General features: G+C 29.6%; 1 protein-coding gene across 5 annotated transcripts in view; it reads left to right on the forward strand.

Annotated features, from left to right (window-relative positions):
* The window catches only part of LOC124369931 (copper-transporting ATPase 1), a 173379-nt gene that overhangs the window by 42549 nt on the left and 113567 nt on the right, over window positions 1–17263 (forward strand). For 3 of the 5 annotated variants that reach the window (XM_046828132.1, XM_046828130.1, XM_046828131.1), the window contains exon 3: window positions 10970–11090. In XM_046828132.1, coding sequence (XP_046684088.1) covers window positions 10970–11090 — 121 coding nt within the window. Of the gene's footprint in view, window positions 1–4227; window positions 4391–4902; window positions 5078–9520; window positions 9910–10969; window positions 11091–17263 lie in introns of those variants that run through there. The other 2 variants (XM_046828134.1, XM_046828133.1) reach the window with 2 other exon arrangements.

Genomic DNA, 17263 nt, shown 5'->3' on the forward strand with positions numbered 1-17263 from the left:
ATAATTATTATAGTATCCGTCAAGGCTAAAATTGTATTTGTTGAGTTCCATTTAGTCCTTTTTCATTTTTGAATGAGAAATTTTAAAGAAGTTTGTTGTATTACATGTAATAGCCACTAATTATGTAAATTTCATGGAATCAATGATTCTATTTTTAAGAAAGTTTTCACAAAATTTGTGTTTACTTGGTAAAATTAATGAAAAGAACTTCCACCAGCCACTTCTTAATTTTCAAGAATATTAGGGTGCAATATTAGAGTGCAAATATGCACTCAGTACCTGTAATACATGCATGTATTGTTGATAAGCCAAATCAACTCCAATATCTCAGGTTGAGTATACATAATCTAAGAATTATTCATTATCTTAGGAGTTGCTCCACAGATAGCACAAGACTGACTTGATAGTGCAGAACCATTTCCTAGAGATATAACAACAGTATCTTTGTTATGTGATTGGTAATGCCTGCAATGTAATTTGTGCACACGTTCCACTTATTTGTATGGTTTCTGAATCTGGATATTAGTTTTATTTTGCTCAAGTGATTCTTTAGAAGAGTAAGCATTAAGGATAAATATTTGCACTACAAATATTTGTTCCCTTTTGCTTCAAACTGTAAAAGTGTTATGAAAAGAAACCACCAAAATAAAAGAAGTGCATAATCTGGAGTAAATTTAACAACAGAGTAATTTTGTTTCCTCTGTTATAATTATTTATGCCTACTTGGTTCTGTGAGTTCTGTGAACTATTTTTGAAAATTACCTCTTTAAATCTTCTATTTGTTGTAAAATCTAATTTCTCAGTTGAGGCTCTATAGAAGGGATGTTACTCTTCTTGTTTTATACCAAACAGAGATTTCTATAAAGTTCTTTGTAGTACACCGTATTTTTACATTGGAACTTTTTTGATATTTTAAGATTTGAAAAAGTATAGGTTTAAAAAACCAGACACTTTTTGCTTGTAAGAATTAAATTGTTGATATTTTTAAATTTGATTCTAATTTGGTACTAAACCATCCCATTACATTTTTTTATTTAAACACTAACAAATACAACACCTCTGGCTTTGCCTTTTTTTTTGTAGTCTCTTTTGAATGTACTCCCAGATTTGCTGTTCTTCTCTTCTTTGTTGATTTGTTTTTCCCATATCTCAAAGAGTCGCTCATGAGAAATTGAGGTTGTACGTGAAAACATTTTTGGTCTCGAATGTGGCTGGGAGCTGCAGCTAAATTCCATAGAATGATGAAATATAATTTATAGTCTTCGTTTATAAACATAAACAATCTTGGTTTCTCATAATATTGGTTGATATTTAAATATAGATACTTATTTATGGGTTCAACAATTTATTATTTAAAAATTATTATTTATAAATAAAAAAGTAGGAGTACATCATACCATGTGTTGCTTAACAGGCATAATTTAAGTCTAAAGCATAGCTCATTTTGATTATTGACTGATAGAACGACAATCATATGATAAAGAAACTTTTACCTCCCTCCGCACAAAAAAAAGAGAAATTGTGTCACCCTACTGAGAGATATGCTTCAACAATGGTCAGCCAAATTCTATAGTTGGACATACAATATCAGAGACTCATTCTTGTCTATGTAGAAATAGAGTTTCAAGCAAAATTTAAAAGTCTACAGATAAAATTTGTCTCAATATGTCTTGTCACAGATACATTCATATTTTCATTCATTACAATAGGTTTCATATCAGTGTTTAATTAATAATCTACACACTAATTCACCATAAAATGATGTTAGATGTGTTGGGATAATTAGTCTACATGTGTTAATACATCATATGTTAAAATGTTTTACAAGTACACTGAGTTTGTTTACAGACATGCAGACAGACAAACGTGAAATTTGTCCAGCCTCTGAATGGCTTTGCTAATGCTCAGCCAATGAAAAGACATAAACTTCATTATTTGGTCTACTGGAGTTTTGATAATGATATTAATTATTGTATTTTTCGCATGTTTTGAGTTATTTTTAATTACTAATAGATTGTGGTTAAATACATTCTGCTTCATGAATAAAGCATGCCCTTAGGAGAACTGGAGTGAAAGTTGATTAGGAGTAGAGAGCCAGCCAGAGTGATATTGTATTACATAACAGTGAGAGAGATGTAGAGAGGCGTTCAGATAGCTGATCCGGCTCAATAAGTCCGATTCCGCTTGTGGTCAGAATGTGGTTTATTGCATTCCTGTGCCTGGAGCTGTGTGATATCTAGAAGTTTTGTCAGTTCCGTCTGGCACACTGCTGTTGCAACCCAAATGTAAACGAAATTTTGTCAGAATCGTTTTTAGTCAGTTCTGTTATCGGGGTGAATATATACGAATTTACTCGTGCTTTGTGTGTTAAAATTAATTTTATTGTGGTTGTGAATTTAATGAAGAACGAGTTTATTTATTGAAAATTTCATTGACCGTATTACTGATTTATTCCGGTTCCGTATAACTTTTAAAATTGCATCTTTTATATTTATAGAATTTCTATTAGCATCAGGACACAAATTAAAAATTTATTACAATTAATTAATTTAATGCAACAATTTGATAGAATATTTGTATGTGTCAGTGTATGTATAGATATGCATGCATGTCATTACAGCAGTTTAAATTTCAGTTTCATATAAATTCTTGTTAGCCTTATCTTTTGATCAGAATTATGGTTTGTGACATTTTTTTACTATGTAATGGGCTATCAATTATGACAGTTAAACAATTATGTAACGTTATGTGACAATAAATTTCTAATTTCTGATTTAGGATTAATTTATAGACAATTTAGATTTTTCACAAAAACCTCTATAGTCACAATTTTTAAATGGTGTGGGGTATTGTCAAATGACACACATACACACATGCACACACCAAATTTGAATAAACTTGCCCCAGTTAATAAGCCTAATGCTGTTCTAACATAAATACTACACATACACACATACAGAAATACATGTTTTTTTAACTTCAATTGGGTACCTTAACTTTATGACACAGCTTGTAATAAGAAGTGTTGTATAAAAACATTACCTTTGCCCTGCATACTCAAATCAAATCATGTTATTGCCGTAAGACTTCTACAAGTATTGACAATGTCTATTTGCCACCAGATGGTCAAGTTAAAAGTACATAAAACAATGTACTGTTCTAAAAACTGAATAAAATAAAATCCATACAGAAGACCAACAGTAGCATTTACAGTAACATTATATAAGCTTAGTGGTTTGAGACAGTTTTTCAAGTTTATTTATTTTTAAAAGCAGGTTGCATTAAAACTAGTCAGAACAAGGCATTAACAATTGTAAAAAGCAACAAGGTTGTAATGAAATGTATAAAGGTTTACAAAAGTCCCCAATAAATATAAAAATCAACAAAGGTAAAATTCTACAATATATATACAATTTAACAATTAATATATAAAATTTGACAATTAATATATATAATTTAAAAATTAATATATAAAATGTAACAATCAGTATATACAATTATACACATACAATTAAATAAAAACACCTACACAAAATTATAAACATAAATGATTTGTAGTGAGAAATTCCTCTTCTGAATAAAATGGATATGTTAACAACCAATGGTAAAATTTTTGTTTAAATCTTTTTATTACAGGGCATTTAATAATGAGATGCTCCAGTTTATTATAAATTTTAAGTAAAAGGACTGAGTACACAAATAATTAATTAATTAATAAATAATTAATTGACTTATGCAATCTGTGAAAGTTAATTATTGTTTTAATTTTACTACGGGTGTCATAGCTAGGTACATCACTGGCAAGTTTTATTAACTGTGGGTTTCTCATTATATATAAGATCAAATATATCATGGTTTATTACAGTTTGCATTTCCATCTTCACAAACAGAGAATTACAATAGTCTTGTACACCAGCCTTGACTGTTACTCTAACATTTTTTGTGCAACAATAAACCTGTCTCTATCATATTGGGATATATTAAAATAATTGATTAAGCGTATCATTAACCAAATTGAAGTACTGGACAGAAATATTTGAAAGGGTGAGGTTTCGGTGTGACCATGTAACTAGCTGATTGTAAATGAGGTGCCCTAGAAACTGTGATATAATTGCTCGCAGGGACTGAAGTGAAAGGTGAGGTAGGACAAGCCTGTTCTGCTAGCAGCTCTAGGTCACAGGATACCTGGCTGAACACAGTCAGTGTAGCAGTGCTAGGGAAAGTGACAGGCACTACATCCGTTTGGCTGCTCTTGTGTTGTGTTGTGTTGTGTTGTTAACCTCTTATAGGCTCTTTGTTTTTGTCTCAACTTAAATTGTGGTCGTGTTTGTGTTCAGAGTTCTTTTTCCCTTTGTAATTGATTGGGCTTTGGTGTTTTTAAAGAGCACAGGTTTGCTGAAACATTACTGTTTTCATATTTTTGAAACTTGAAAAAGTGAAATAGGTTTCTCTAGTTCAGTGAGTTATAAAAGAGTTATTCTTAAACGTTACCCTGCGAGAAAAATTATTTACAGTTGTAATAAATATCACACATTAATGAATTAAATAAATATCAGTAATAAATAGAATTATAATAACATACCTGAGAATACTTTTAAACAGTAGTAAAATATATAACATTAATTTGTTACAAAAATAACCCTGTTAAAAACAAAACTAAAATCAATAATTATATCTTGAAATTTTCTTAAAAATACAGTTATAATGTTGTTTTACTGATATAGTTTTAACCCAAGATCGTATAGGAGTTTAGTTTATGCAATTTAAAAACCAATCAACACCTATACAATATAAATTTTTGCTTTCTGTTTTCTGCAATACACTCAGTGTTTACCTGAAAAATCCACTGAAATTGTTTATTGCCATAGTTTTGTATATTCCTTATAATTTTTGTTTTAACAGTTTAGCAAAATAGTAATGCTAATTAAAATGCACGTGAAGTTATTGATACACTCACTTGTCTGGAAATGAGAAACTCAGTGACTTTGTTAAATGTTTAAACTGTGATCTTGTGTGGACTCAGTACAGTCATGATACGTTCAAACAGATATATAAAATGGTCAGCATTAAAAACAAGGTAAGTGTAATATTTTTAGTAACTCGGCATCTAAAATTACAATAACTGCTAAGCAAACCTAGCCGTCATAAGTTGTTGATCAATTGAATTTTTTTTATTAAAATAAACTTTTTACTGAAAAAATCTATACAGTAAACACTTTAAAGTGGTATTGTATTGATGACTGTTCTGTAAAATAAGTAAGCACCTTACTTACATTTTCTTATTAAATAATTAATTATGTAACCACGTTTGAAAATATAACAATGCTGGTAGAGGATTAAAGCTGTAATGTATAATAATCAATATAAACAGGATGTTTTGCAACAGGTTGGCACAACTTAGAAAAGGAATAAAAACGAAGCAAGCAAAAAGTTTACATCATTTTGTAGTATCTGTCTGTCCATATGTGTTTTTATTTAAAAAAATCACATCTCAATAACAGTCAATGTGAATAACTTGAAACTTGGCATTCATGTTAAGATAATCAAAGGAACTTAAGCAAAAAATGAAATAAATAATATCACTTTCTATTTCAAAATGACGGAAAAGTTTTATAAATTAAATGTTAAATGTCTCAAAAACAATTATTCCTACAACCACTTTTCTGGAATAATGTTTTTTTTTTTTTTTACATTTAATGACAAATCCAATGGTATCCTATTTTTTTAATTGGTTAAAAAATAAAAGAGTTACAGCTGTTTTATTAATTGTGTGTTTATTATTTCTTATGGGTAGAAAGAGCAGTACACAAATTTTGATTTTTAAAAATTATTGGTTTTAATATCATTAACAGCGGTTGTTAGTTAACATGAACATTTCTAACCACAGTAAAATTTGTTTAATTCACTCAACAATTAAATTAGGCATAATACTTTTGTTTTTCATCAAATTTAAATAAATAGGATACATTTAATACCACTAGTGAATCACAGCACATTTTCCAGTATGTATTTAATTTTACAAGGCTTTTCAGAATCAAGGAGTCCATTGTCAGGCAACTTCACTAATGTACTGTAATTCACTAGTGGTATTAAATGAAAATATTTTCAATGCTCTAAAAATCTTCATTCAAATAGGATACGGTTATTAACTAAATTTACAATACAAATTTTCCTCCAGAGTTGATGTAGAAAAAACAGTTATTGAGAAATTTAATTTTGAAACTGTAGATATTAACATTAATGCCAAGTTTCAAATTATTCACATTAACTATTTTTAAGAATTAGCAAGACCAGATTTGTGTTACTATTAAAACATCAAGTTGTTGCAACAAATTTAATGTAAAATAATTCAATTCAAGGATATAAGAATAGATGTTAAGGATATAAACATTTAATCGATTCAAAAAACATTTAAAAGCAAATTGGAAAAGATCTAGTATAGTATTGATGAGTATTTTATGGATCATGAATTTTAAATTTTATTTTAGCATAGATGACAATCAAGTCTGTTAAATTAGCTTGACCTCTTATATATCATTGTTACATTATATTCTGACAATGTTTCCTGTGTCTATAGCAATGCTATGTATAAGTGTTTATGTAACAATACAGACTGATTCTGATACATAAGGACCTCTTCACAATGAGGAAAACTTAGTAATGATGCTCTAGCACTAGATAAACAGTCTGTCCACTGGGAAATCCTGAACAGAGCTGGCAATCCCATAACGTATTGAAACAGTCAAATTACCGACATTATTTTCTCTGAAATCTTACTTATTTTAGTTTTGACCAATCAAATCTTAATCATATATCAAATAAATAATACCAAATAATATTTCATTATTTGCATTTAGATATGGAAAATAAATACAAATAAGGTGTCCTCAGTGACTAGGGACTCCTCTAAAACCATGAATGTGTTTAACTTTCTCTTCCATGATTAAGCACATTTTGGTTTTCGGTTGATATGAATATTTTGGGATCCCCTTGAGTAAAATTGCTGTTTTTGAAAAATGTCTGTCCCCCTGCTTTTAAATTTGACAAACAAGTTTAGTTAACTTATACTCTAAGCTGTTTTGCATTTTTTTTTAATGTTATTATTTTACTGAAAGTAACAATTTTCTAAAAACAAAATCGCTTTAAGATTATAATAAAACTAATAAAGAGCCATGAGTAGGCTTTGCTAAACTCAGACAATAAAAATTATTATAATAGTTAGTAACTTTAAACCTGATATCTTAAATGTGATTACTTCTTGAATAATTATGAATACAAAGTTTTGTTTACATCTACATATCCTCAAATTAACAAAGTATTGAACGAAGCTCATTTCATAAACATAATGGCCACTGTGATTCATCAGATCTGCAACATGACATTCTCTTCTGACATGTTTGTCTAGGTTAGGTTGTGTTAGATTAGTTTAGGTCAGGTTGATTTGAATTAGGTATCTAAAATAATTAATTTTCAGTTACAATATCATAAATTTAATACTTTAAAGTCAATATTTGAGTGTTTTTTTTTTTAAATATCTAAGTACTATAAGCAATGTGTCTAGGTATTATACATTAATTCCAGGAATTTCACACATAGTCATAACAATATGTGATAAGATAGTATGATGTTAAAAATCCGTTTGAAAACATCCTTATTAATTATTATTGTTTAAGATAAACCTTTTTAAAATCCAGTTTTCTGATATTGTTGATACAGACAATTTTAAGAATGGCGTGATAAGTAATATACAGGTGGTGTTTGTGAAATCTTCAATGGAAAATAACAATTTTATGAATCATCAAGTAACTGAAAAATGTGTAATTTTTGCTTAAATAAATAAGAATTTGTGAAAGAAAAAATATTTATCCAAGATTTGACACTAAAGCTCTCTTTATTTTATATGCTTATATTGCTTATATTTTGGATTTTTTTATGTAAACCTGACCCTCACAAAGAAATACAGGGACTTTTGAAAGGGACAAATTGAAACTTTTTAAACCTGTATAGCATGTGGGGAATCTGATATATTTTTCATAAATTCATTCCACTGCCAATAATTTATCACAAAAGGGACATTTTTAAATTATTCATTGGAAATTTTAGAGTTGGCCAATAAACACCAAACCTTTCCTCCTTTTATATGATGTGTTACAAAATTAGCATCAAAGGGGTTGTACCTGCAGCAAAGAAACAAAACAAAAAACCGCACACATTTGTACAGTCAGAATAAATTTAAAATAAATTCTTCTGTAGTATGAAATAAATAGAAATAGTTCTACATTTTCAAATAATAAACATGAGAATACCACAATTAATAGTAATAAGTTTTTATAATTAAAGATACATTTTTATAAATAAAATAGCGGCCGGTAAAGCTGGTGAGAGAAGTCAGTATAAGGGTGTCCAAGTTATTGCTCAGGTCAAGACAAACATATTTCACTATATGAACATGGGTCTCCGATGCTTAGTTTCCCGTATGTCTGTCTGTATGTGTTTTTTATAAAAATAATTAATAGCTTAAAAAATAATAAATTATATTATACAACATTTGGCTCAACTGTTTATAATAACAGGCCAGTTACTGAAACAAATATTAAAATATCTGTAGCATTTTAAAAACGGCGACCATTTAAACTTTGAATATCTTAAAAGCCAGCAATTTTTCTCAAAAATTACAAGAATAACAGTTTTTTAAGAATTTTATCACAAACCTAATGACACAAAAAATATTTAAATAAAATAATAAATAACTGATTTAGAGCAGATTTACTATGACAAGACATGGCCCACATTGAGGTTCTCAGTGAATAGCCAACAATACAATCACTGAGTAAACAGTAGCTATCAATGTGGGCCATGCATGTATTGTCACAGGTAATCTGCTCTAAATCAGTTATTTATTATTCAATTGAAATAATTTTGGTTTCATTATATTTGTAATAAAATCGTCTAAAAACTGTTATTTGTTTAATTCTTGTAAAAATTTCTGGTTTTTAAGATATTCCAAATTTAAAAGTTTTAATGACCGCCATTTAGAAAATGCTAAAGATAATTTAATGATTTTTATTCAGTAACTGGCCTTATTATCATAAACATTTGAGCCAAGTTTTGTATAATTTAATTTATTATTTTTTAAAGATATTAATTTTTTTTATGAGAACATAGAGACAGACAAATAGGAAACTAAGCATTGTAGACCCACGTTCATATGGTGAAATGTGTTTGTCTTGACCTGTGCAATAACATGGTATACCTTTGTCCAGAGAGTTGCGGGACATTCTGTATATTATATATCAAGCCACTAGTGAGGACAGATAACTCAGTTCTCGGCTGTTGACTGGTAATGGAGTGATCGGTATAGTCAAGATAAAGAGTGGCCGGTAAACCTGGTGAGAGAGAGAAGTCAATATATATTATATAAGAAGCCACTAGTGAGGACAGATAACTCAGTTCTCAGCTGTCAGCTGGTAATGAAGTGATCAGCGTAGTGAAGATAAAGATGATACTCACCCTGTCTTTGTAGGACGGAGATGTCAACACCTCTTCACTGTTACGATCGCACCATACTTATATTTTGTGTGTGCTTTTTCAATGACTTAGAATTTACTACGTCAAGTTTTAAGCTGAAGTTTAAATGTTGATAAAAATTTAGCTTAAAATCAGTTTGGAAACATTTTATAAGTGTTGAAAACATAATAGTGCAAAAATGAATTGAAGTGTTTCAAAATGGTGTAATCTGTAGTATAGTCTTGCTCATTTATTGCCAAATTGTGACATATTTTTCCATACTAAATACAAAAATTGGTTGAATTGAGTCAACATGTCAAAAGAAAAACTGATTTTAGATTCGTCCAGTGAGTCTTTAGAACCTTTGCAGATCCCTAAAAAGACATTCGGTTATCATGGGACGTAAGTAACTGCCTTATGTAAAATAGTCAAGCTTTTTATTTGAAACATACACTTAAACATGGTCTGTACAATTGCAAGGCTTTATTATTATGAGCTATTCACCTCCCAATTTTATTAAAAAAATAACTCATAATAAAAGCGATCATAACTAAATTGATTTTAATTCTGTTTCCAGAAACTTGTGGTTAATAATAAATTTTGGTACATTGGTATTATCTGATGGCCACTATTTTTCGAATAATTTTACTCACCGGGCTCTAAGAGAACTACAATATTAGAAAAAACAGACTTCGTTTGACTTACTGTGAAAATTACATGTCATTATGACGATCGGTTCTTGTTTTCTTGAAGTTAACTGACATCAGATTACATTGAATGATATGGATTATAATATAAGTCCGGGAAAGTAATGATCAGAAATGCCCCTGGCCATCAGTGCGGACTTCGGTGGTGCTTCCTCGCACTTTTGGCAAAAAAAAAGAAAAACATCCCTTGAGATGGTACTTAAATTCAAGCTCAGATCACATGAGCGCTCATAAATATTGACTTGTTACTTTTTATATTTACAATATGTACATATGTATAACCTATAACAAATAATAGATAAGGACGAATTGGGCTCCTACTCACCGACATTGCATCCTTTTGGGAGGCAGAAAAAAAAGATCGTCATAAGGACATGTAATTTTCACATTAAGTCAACTAAAGTCTGTTCTTTCTAATTATGTAGTTTGTGTCAGTCCCGGGAAACAAAAAGTTTAAAAAAAATACTGGCCACCGGATAATACGAAAGTACCTAAATTTTAAAACGATAATTCAAATGTGTATTTGTATAAATGTGTAGTTGTTGTGAAAATCTGATGTGTTAATAAGTTTTTAACACCATTTAACCATTTATTATTCAATTTGGTGAGGCTCATGATTATGTTTAGCATTAAGTAACTCTTTTGAAGTACAATGGATCTAAGTTACCTCATCGTTATATGCTTTAAGATAGATAATACAATGATAGGGTTTGTGAAATGTACACAGTTTATTAGTGTTGTGGTTGTCTGTCCAGCGATGAAGAGGATGAAGAAAAGGAGGAGGTGGTGGTTGGGGTGGAAGGGATGACTTGTCAGTCCTGTGTAAGAAATATCGAGGAAAATATCGGCAAACAATCTGGCATCATCTCTATAAAGGTAAGTGGATGACAGTATCATGTGATGATGATTTCTTTATCTGCAATAAATAGATGTAATACTTGTCCATATTAACCTGTTGACGAGTGCAGCAAAACATACCCAAATGAGTGCGCATGGCATTTGCCATTTGGTCCCATATGAGGGAGCACGGCATTTTCTGTTGCAGACTAATGACTGTCAGTTCGTTCTCACTGACTTACTGTGACTTCTAGCAGAGATTTTTGGAACTTTTCAGTTGTTCCTAATAGTGTCGCTGTACAGTGTTGCTAGTCCTGTATCGTGGTGGCAACCTGGTGATAACTTTTAAAACTATTTTACGGAGGCGGGACACAAGACCCGCTACGCCTCCAAGGTCGGCATTTTATAAGACCACTCCCCCAGAATGACACAAAGAAGCGTAAACTACTCAGGCAGTGCTATGTGTGCAAACACACCACTCGAACTGGACAAAGAAGAAAAGAAACCAGCTATGAATGTTCAACATGTGAGGTGGCCCTTTGTATATATCATTGTTTTGAGCAGTATCACACACTAGCAAAGTTTTAAAACGAGATTATTGCTTTTAACAATCTACAATGTATTTTTATATACATTTAAACTATAATAAACAAGTTTATTAACATTTAAAAGTTTTTTTAAAATTTTACTCCCTAAAAGTCTGTCACTGGTCAATGAGGCACTCAGTATGGACCGTCATAGTGGCACGGCAAATGCCGTGCGAACTCGTCAACAGGTTAAGGTTATTTCTACTATAATCTCTCTCCAACATGCGTAATGGGAAATGAAAGAAAATAGATAAAAATAAGACTAATTAGTGAAGAATTAAAGGTAGTAATATGATTTAAGGTTTTTATTGCAATTCTGTTATTAAGTATTAACCATGTTTTAATATTGTATGGAATGTTCTTATGACTTGGACCAATCTTCAGGAGTATTTATACTAAATTAAATAAAAAGATGTGATAAATGAGGCTTATAGTGCTTGGTATTCTGTTCGTCTGTTTTTGTGTACTTAATTTGTTGTATACTTCATTGTCTTAGTAAGACCTGAATTACAGCTAAAAGTGAAGGAAATAGTTTAACTAGTTTGAAAATGCAGCTGTTCAAAAACTTTTACTTCAAGTTGCACAAAACCGAAGTAGCAGCACTAAACATAAAAAGTAACCCATAAAACAATAGTGTATTTGGATTTTTTTCGGCCATTTCCCATATTTTAGTGATTGAAAAAATCAGTAACACTAACTACATTTCCGTTTTGTGTGTATAGAGTTGTCCCACAACATTTTTTTTGTGATTCCTGCCTGACCTATGAGTGTCATAACACTCTAGTACGATTTCTTTATTTTAGCCTAGATTATAGTTATGTGTTAGGTTAGTTATCCATCTGAGAAAGAGATTAGATTGCAGATCTCGAAACTTAGTATCACTGATTTACCTGTATTACTGAAAATTTTAATGGAAAATTTAAGAAAAATCCTCTTTCCTTCCATCACCAAAAACAAGTTTTAAACATAAAGAATATTTAGTACCTTATTTATTTCAATTCAAATAAAAAGGTTAGTGAGAAAATACATTTTTAGTGGTATTGTGTATTTCACATTAAAGAACATTTTAATATGACTTATTAGGAAGTATATCAAATAACAATGCTGAAACTGAAAACATTTATGAGTTATGAACTTTTAAGTAAAATACGGGCAGATAGATGGAAGACCAAGAACTTTAAGACAGTTGATTAGAGGATTTTAAAACTTTTTGTGGTAAAAGTAATCCCTTTCAGTAAGGTGTAGTGTGTTTTGAAAACACCCAGTATGTAAAGATGAGAATGCAATTGTTACCTTAATGTATTATTAATTTATTAAGAACACTCAATAGAAACAGTTTATTAATTTGTTCTAAATATGAATTGAACTTGTTGGTTGTAGAATTTTACTGTGGAACAACCACTTGTTGCCAATTAGCAAATAATTTTTGTATGTTTCTTCTGGTCTTAAAATTCGTTTCTAATGATTATAGCACCTAATAGTTTTGTAAACGTTTTGGACTTTTTTACAATAATAACCGTAAGTAGGTTTCACACATTGACTTATCTAGAACAATGTAGGATTATTTATCTCTTGTCACTTATCTGCTGCTTAAGTGAGGTGAGAATTATATAAGGAAAGTATATGTTAGTTACTTTAAATTGGTCATTAGATAAAGATTCATTTTATCTGGTAGTACTGCTAGTATTCAGCAAATGTTGTCGATTCACAAGGAAAAAACTTTAAATAAGAATCAAGTTAAGGAATTTATATGGTTGTAATTTAGTTTTATGAGGGTTATCATTTCAAACGTAATTAATGTATGCATATAAAAATTTAACCGTTGAGATTGTGAGTGACTGAGAATTAAACTACACCTTAAAGTACTATATATAAAGATACAATTATAATACATAATTGAAAATAAAGCAAATTAGTAAATATTCATATTATGTTTACATCAAAATTCTACAAGAAGGAAAAACGGAAATAATGGCTTAGTATCCAGTGATATATTTCAAAAGAAAATTATTTATCTGGCTATTCTTAATTTCTCTTTAGACAATTAAGAATTTTTGGCCAATATTTTATATAATTCTACTCCTTGTTTTTAGTAAACGGATAGCGCGTGCGTATAAGCAACTGTTTCCCCTCCACTCTACGCTAAAACACGTGGTACAGTCAGTGTCAATCAAACGTTGTATTTACTTAAATATTTCAGCAAAACTTTTAACCAAAGAAAAATTAACTTTTTAATCAACACTCAACAGGCCACAATTTTTTATAGCAAACGTGCTATATAAAACAGATAGACATGTGAGCGAGTCTCAGTGAAAGGATCAGTAGACACACTAAGCAATGGAATCGGCTTGTTTAGTGACTGTATGTGGTCGGTCACGCCGCGAGAGGGTATTGGGGAACAGCACTGAATCAGAAATTGCTTTATTCATGAAAGCGTACAATGAATAGTGTCATGAATACAAATACTATGACTATATATAACTAAGACTAGAACAATGTTACACACACACACACACACAGAATATCAAATAAATACACTATAAAATAATACAATAAATAACTGTACAAACACTTACACGTAACTATTACTCACATATATTACCTAGTAGTCTTCAAATTATTTTATAGAGTAAGGTGCTAAATTAATCAATAACTTGTGAAATTTTTATTTGACTATAGATTTTAATGATATTGGTAGTATTTATCACAACCTCAGACCGGTGTAACTCACCTTTTTCTCAAAAAAATGTAGGTTGGGATGCCCAGTTTGTACTTATTTTCGACCTCTTGTGTTATAACAGTGTCCTTTATTTTCCACTGAGATAGACTGGTGTTTTTTAATATAAATTATCGTTTGAAAAATATAAAGGCCATATACTGTCATAATCTTGAGATCTTTAAATTTAGTATTTACAGAATTCTTATAATCTCAGCCAAGAATTATTCTAATTCCAATTGCTTTTCTTTGAAGTACTACAATTTTATTTAAATTCAAATTAGATGTTGCTCCATGTAAGGAGATACCAGAATATATTTGAATGTAAAAGGCCGAAATAAATTTGTTTCATTATGATTTCATCACACAAGTGAGCCATTCTTTTTAATGCACATAGCCCTGAATTTAATTTAAATGATAATTTATCAATATGAGAGTTTCAATTCAAATTTTTGTCTATTGTTAGTCCTAAAAATGTTGTTTCACTTACTTCCTCAAGCAATTCAGTGTCTATAAATACATTAGAATGTATTGAGGTTCATGATTGCCTACTTAAAAATTATGTAAGATTTGTTTTTGAATAATTCAATTTCAGGTTATGAGAATTAAAAATTGTTGAATATTGGATAATTTTATCCTTGCTAATAATTCAATATCTTCCTGAAAAAAAAAAAAAAAAAAAAAAAAAAAAAAAAAAAAAAAAAAAAAAAAAAAAAAAAAAAAACTGCAGACACAAATACTCCCTGCTCTGCTCTATTGGGTTCGCGGCAGCTGACCCACACAGTATGAATGTATAGATTTTCACGTTTGCAAAGTTTTGATATTCACTATTTTAGTGGTAAAATACTGACATTTTCAATTTTCTGAACTGAAGGTTTCAAAGTTTGGTAAAAATCAATAACATCTTTCTATGTTCCTTGTAATTTTCTAGATAATGAAAACATTTCCAAATTGATGTAACCTTGTACCTCCAATAATATTTTTAAGCCTTATTCTTTTGAGATTATGTGATCTACATGATTACACTTCCTGTTGTGTTAAATATGTTTTCTTTTAGTATTGAAGCACATGAAGTCACCTGACATATGATTATACTTATTTAGTACACTACTTTTTCTGTTATTTTTTGCCTCTGTGTGCAGAGGTGTGATAACTCTATTATGAAAATGATTGTAATTATTAGTCCATAAAAATTCATTAAACCACTAACACAACATTTTGTTAATTCAATCTCAATGTAGAACATTTAAAACATGGATGTAGTTTAACGTTCTTCACGGTTGTTGTTTAAAATTGAAATTATGGAAAATAATTTAACATTTTTTCAAGATTAACACCTCTGTACTTAAACTGAAAGCTTATCTTTTGCAAAACTTATACAAATTATTTTGATTTTTAAAAGTATGCAATTCATTAATTCACATACATAATGAATAAAAGTCAGTAGAAACAAGAACATTTTTAGTTGTAAATAATGGTATCTAATGACAAAATGAACCGTACCATTTGATTGGAACTAAATTCCTCTCTTATTCTCATGCATTGCCAGAACATACTACATGTCAAATTAATAAAAAATTATAAGACTTCACATATCATTGCAGTTAGAATTATTATGTAAGGTGTGAAAAGAATGGATTAGTTTGCGATCAGTTTACTAGCACCTGTACTTTGTGCCCTGATTTTTTTGTAGGAAACCGTGAAAAACCGAATCTAATTGATGCAATTATCTTGTGAGCAATTTGATGCTAGACTGGTTGTCCTTCCGCTCTGTTGGACTCAGGTGTAGTGCAAGTATATCTCAATTAACTTTACAGTGGTGCAGTAAATTATCTACTACTGTAAACATAATGGTACTCACAATACACAAGAAACTATTCATATTGTTTTCTGTTACATATTATTATAGACTCTTTAATAAGAGAAAGTTCAAGGAATAATTTAAATTAGGTTCTGTTGTATGTACAATTTAACCAATAACAATAATAATAATAATATAAATAACAATAAAGCTTAGTAACTGTGATGATTCTGGCCATAACTGGCATGTAATGTGTAGTCTGCTTTCATCTCCAATAATGTTATTTTCTACATTTTCATACCAAAACCCAAGTTTTTTTTATCAAATTTTCTTTCAAATAAATATAACATTTATGATTGAGTTTCTAATAGTCTATTATTAATAGTCTAAAATTAATTAATAATCTATAACATACATTACAGAATGATAGATACTATGTCTGTTAATAATATTGTTACAAGGTTTAGTGAAATTATATGTCTCTAAATAATAATAGTAATATCCATACAAATAGTTTTATTTTGATGGAATTCTAATGTAATTGATGAACATTGAATATCAGTCAATCAAAAGATTAGAGAAAATTATGGATGGTCTGATTTTGATGAAATTCTGCATGTATTTATAATTGAAACACATCAAATAATCTTTCCATTATAAAACATTGAATTTCCGAAAGTTCATTCATGGCATCAAATTTGTAAAATAGACATGATTTGTATTGTATTATTTTGTAAAGAAACAATTTTTAAGGCTCTTGTGATTTTGATTACATTTTCACGCGTTTATTGGCTGGAAAGAGGTTTTTAATTGTTTTTTAGTTGAAAAGAAGATGCTGGTCCCCTTTTAAGCCTTATTCTGCCCGTTCTTATACGCCACTTGCTTGTGCAAGGATCTTATCAAACAGGATAAGGAGAAAAGTTGATACAGTACAAGGTCAACAGTACTGATAAAAAGTGCTAGTCATAGACAGGGTTTGATATAAAATGATGCAATACTCTCCCAATACAATGCAATATGATATATGGTTAAAAACATAGTACATCATATTTGCATAAATAATCCCTAATTTTAAATATTGTTTTGTAAATATAAAATTGAAATTTGT

This window comes from Homalodisca vitripennis, chromosome X, assembly GCF_021130785.1.
Source record: "Homalodisca vitripennis isolate AUS2020 chromosome X, UT_GWSS_2.1, whole genome shotgun sequence".
In the NCBI taxonomy this organism is placed as follows: Eukaryota; Metazoa; Arthropoda; class Insecta; order Hemiptera; family Cicadellidae; genus Homalodisca; species Homalodisca vitripennis.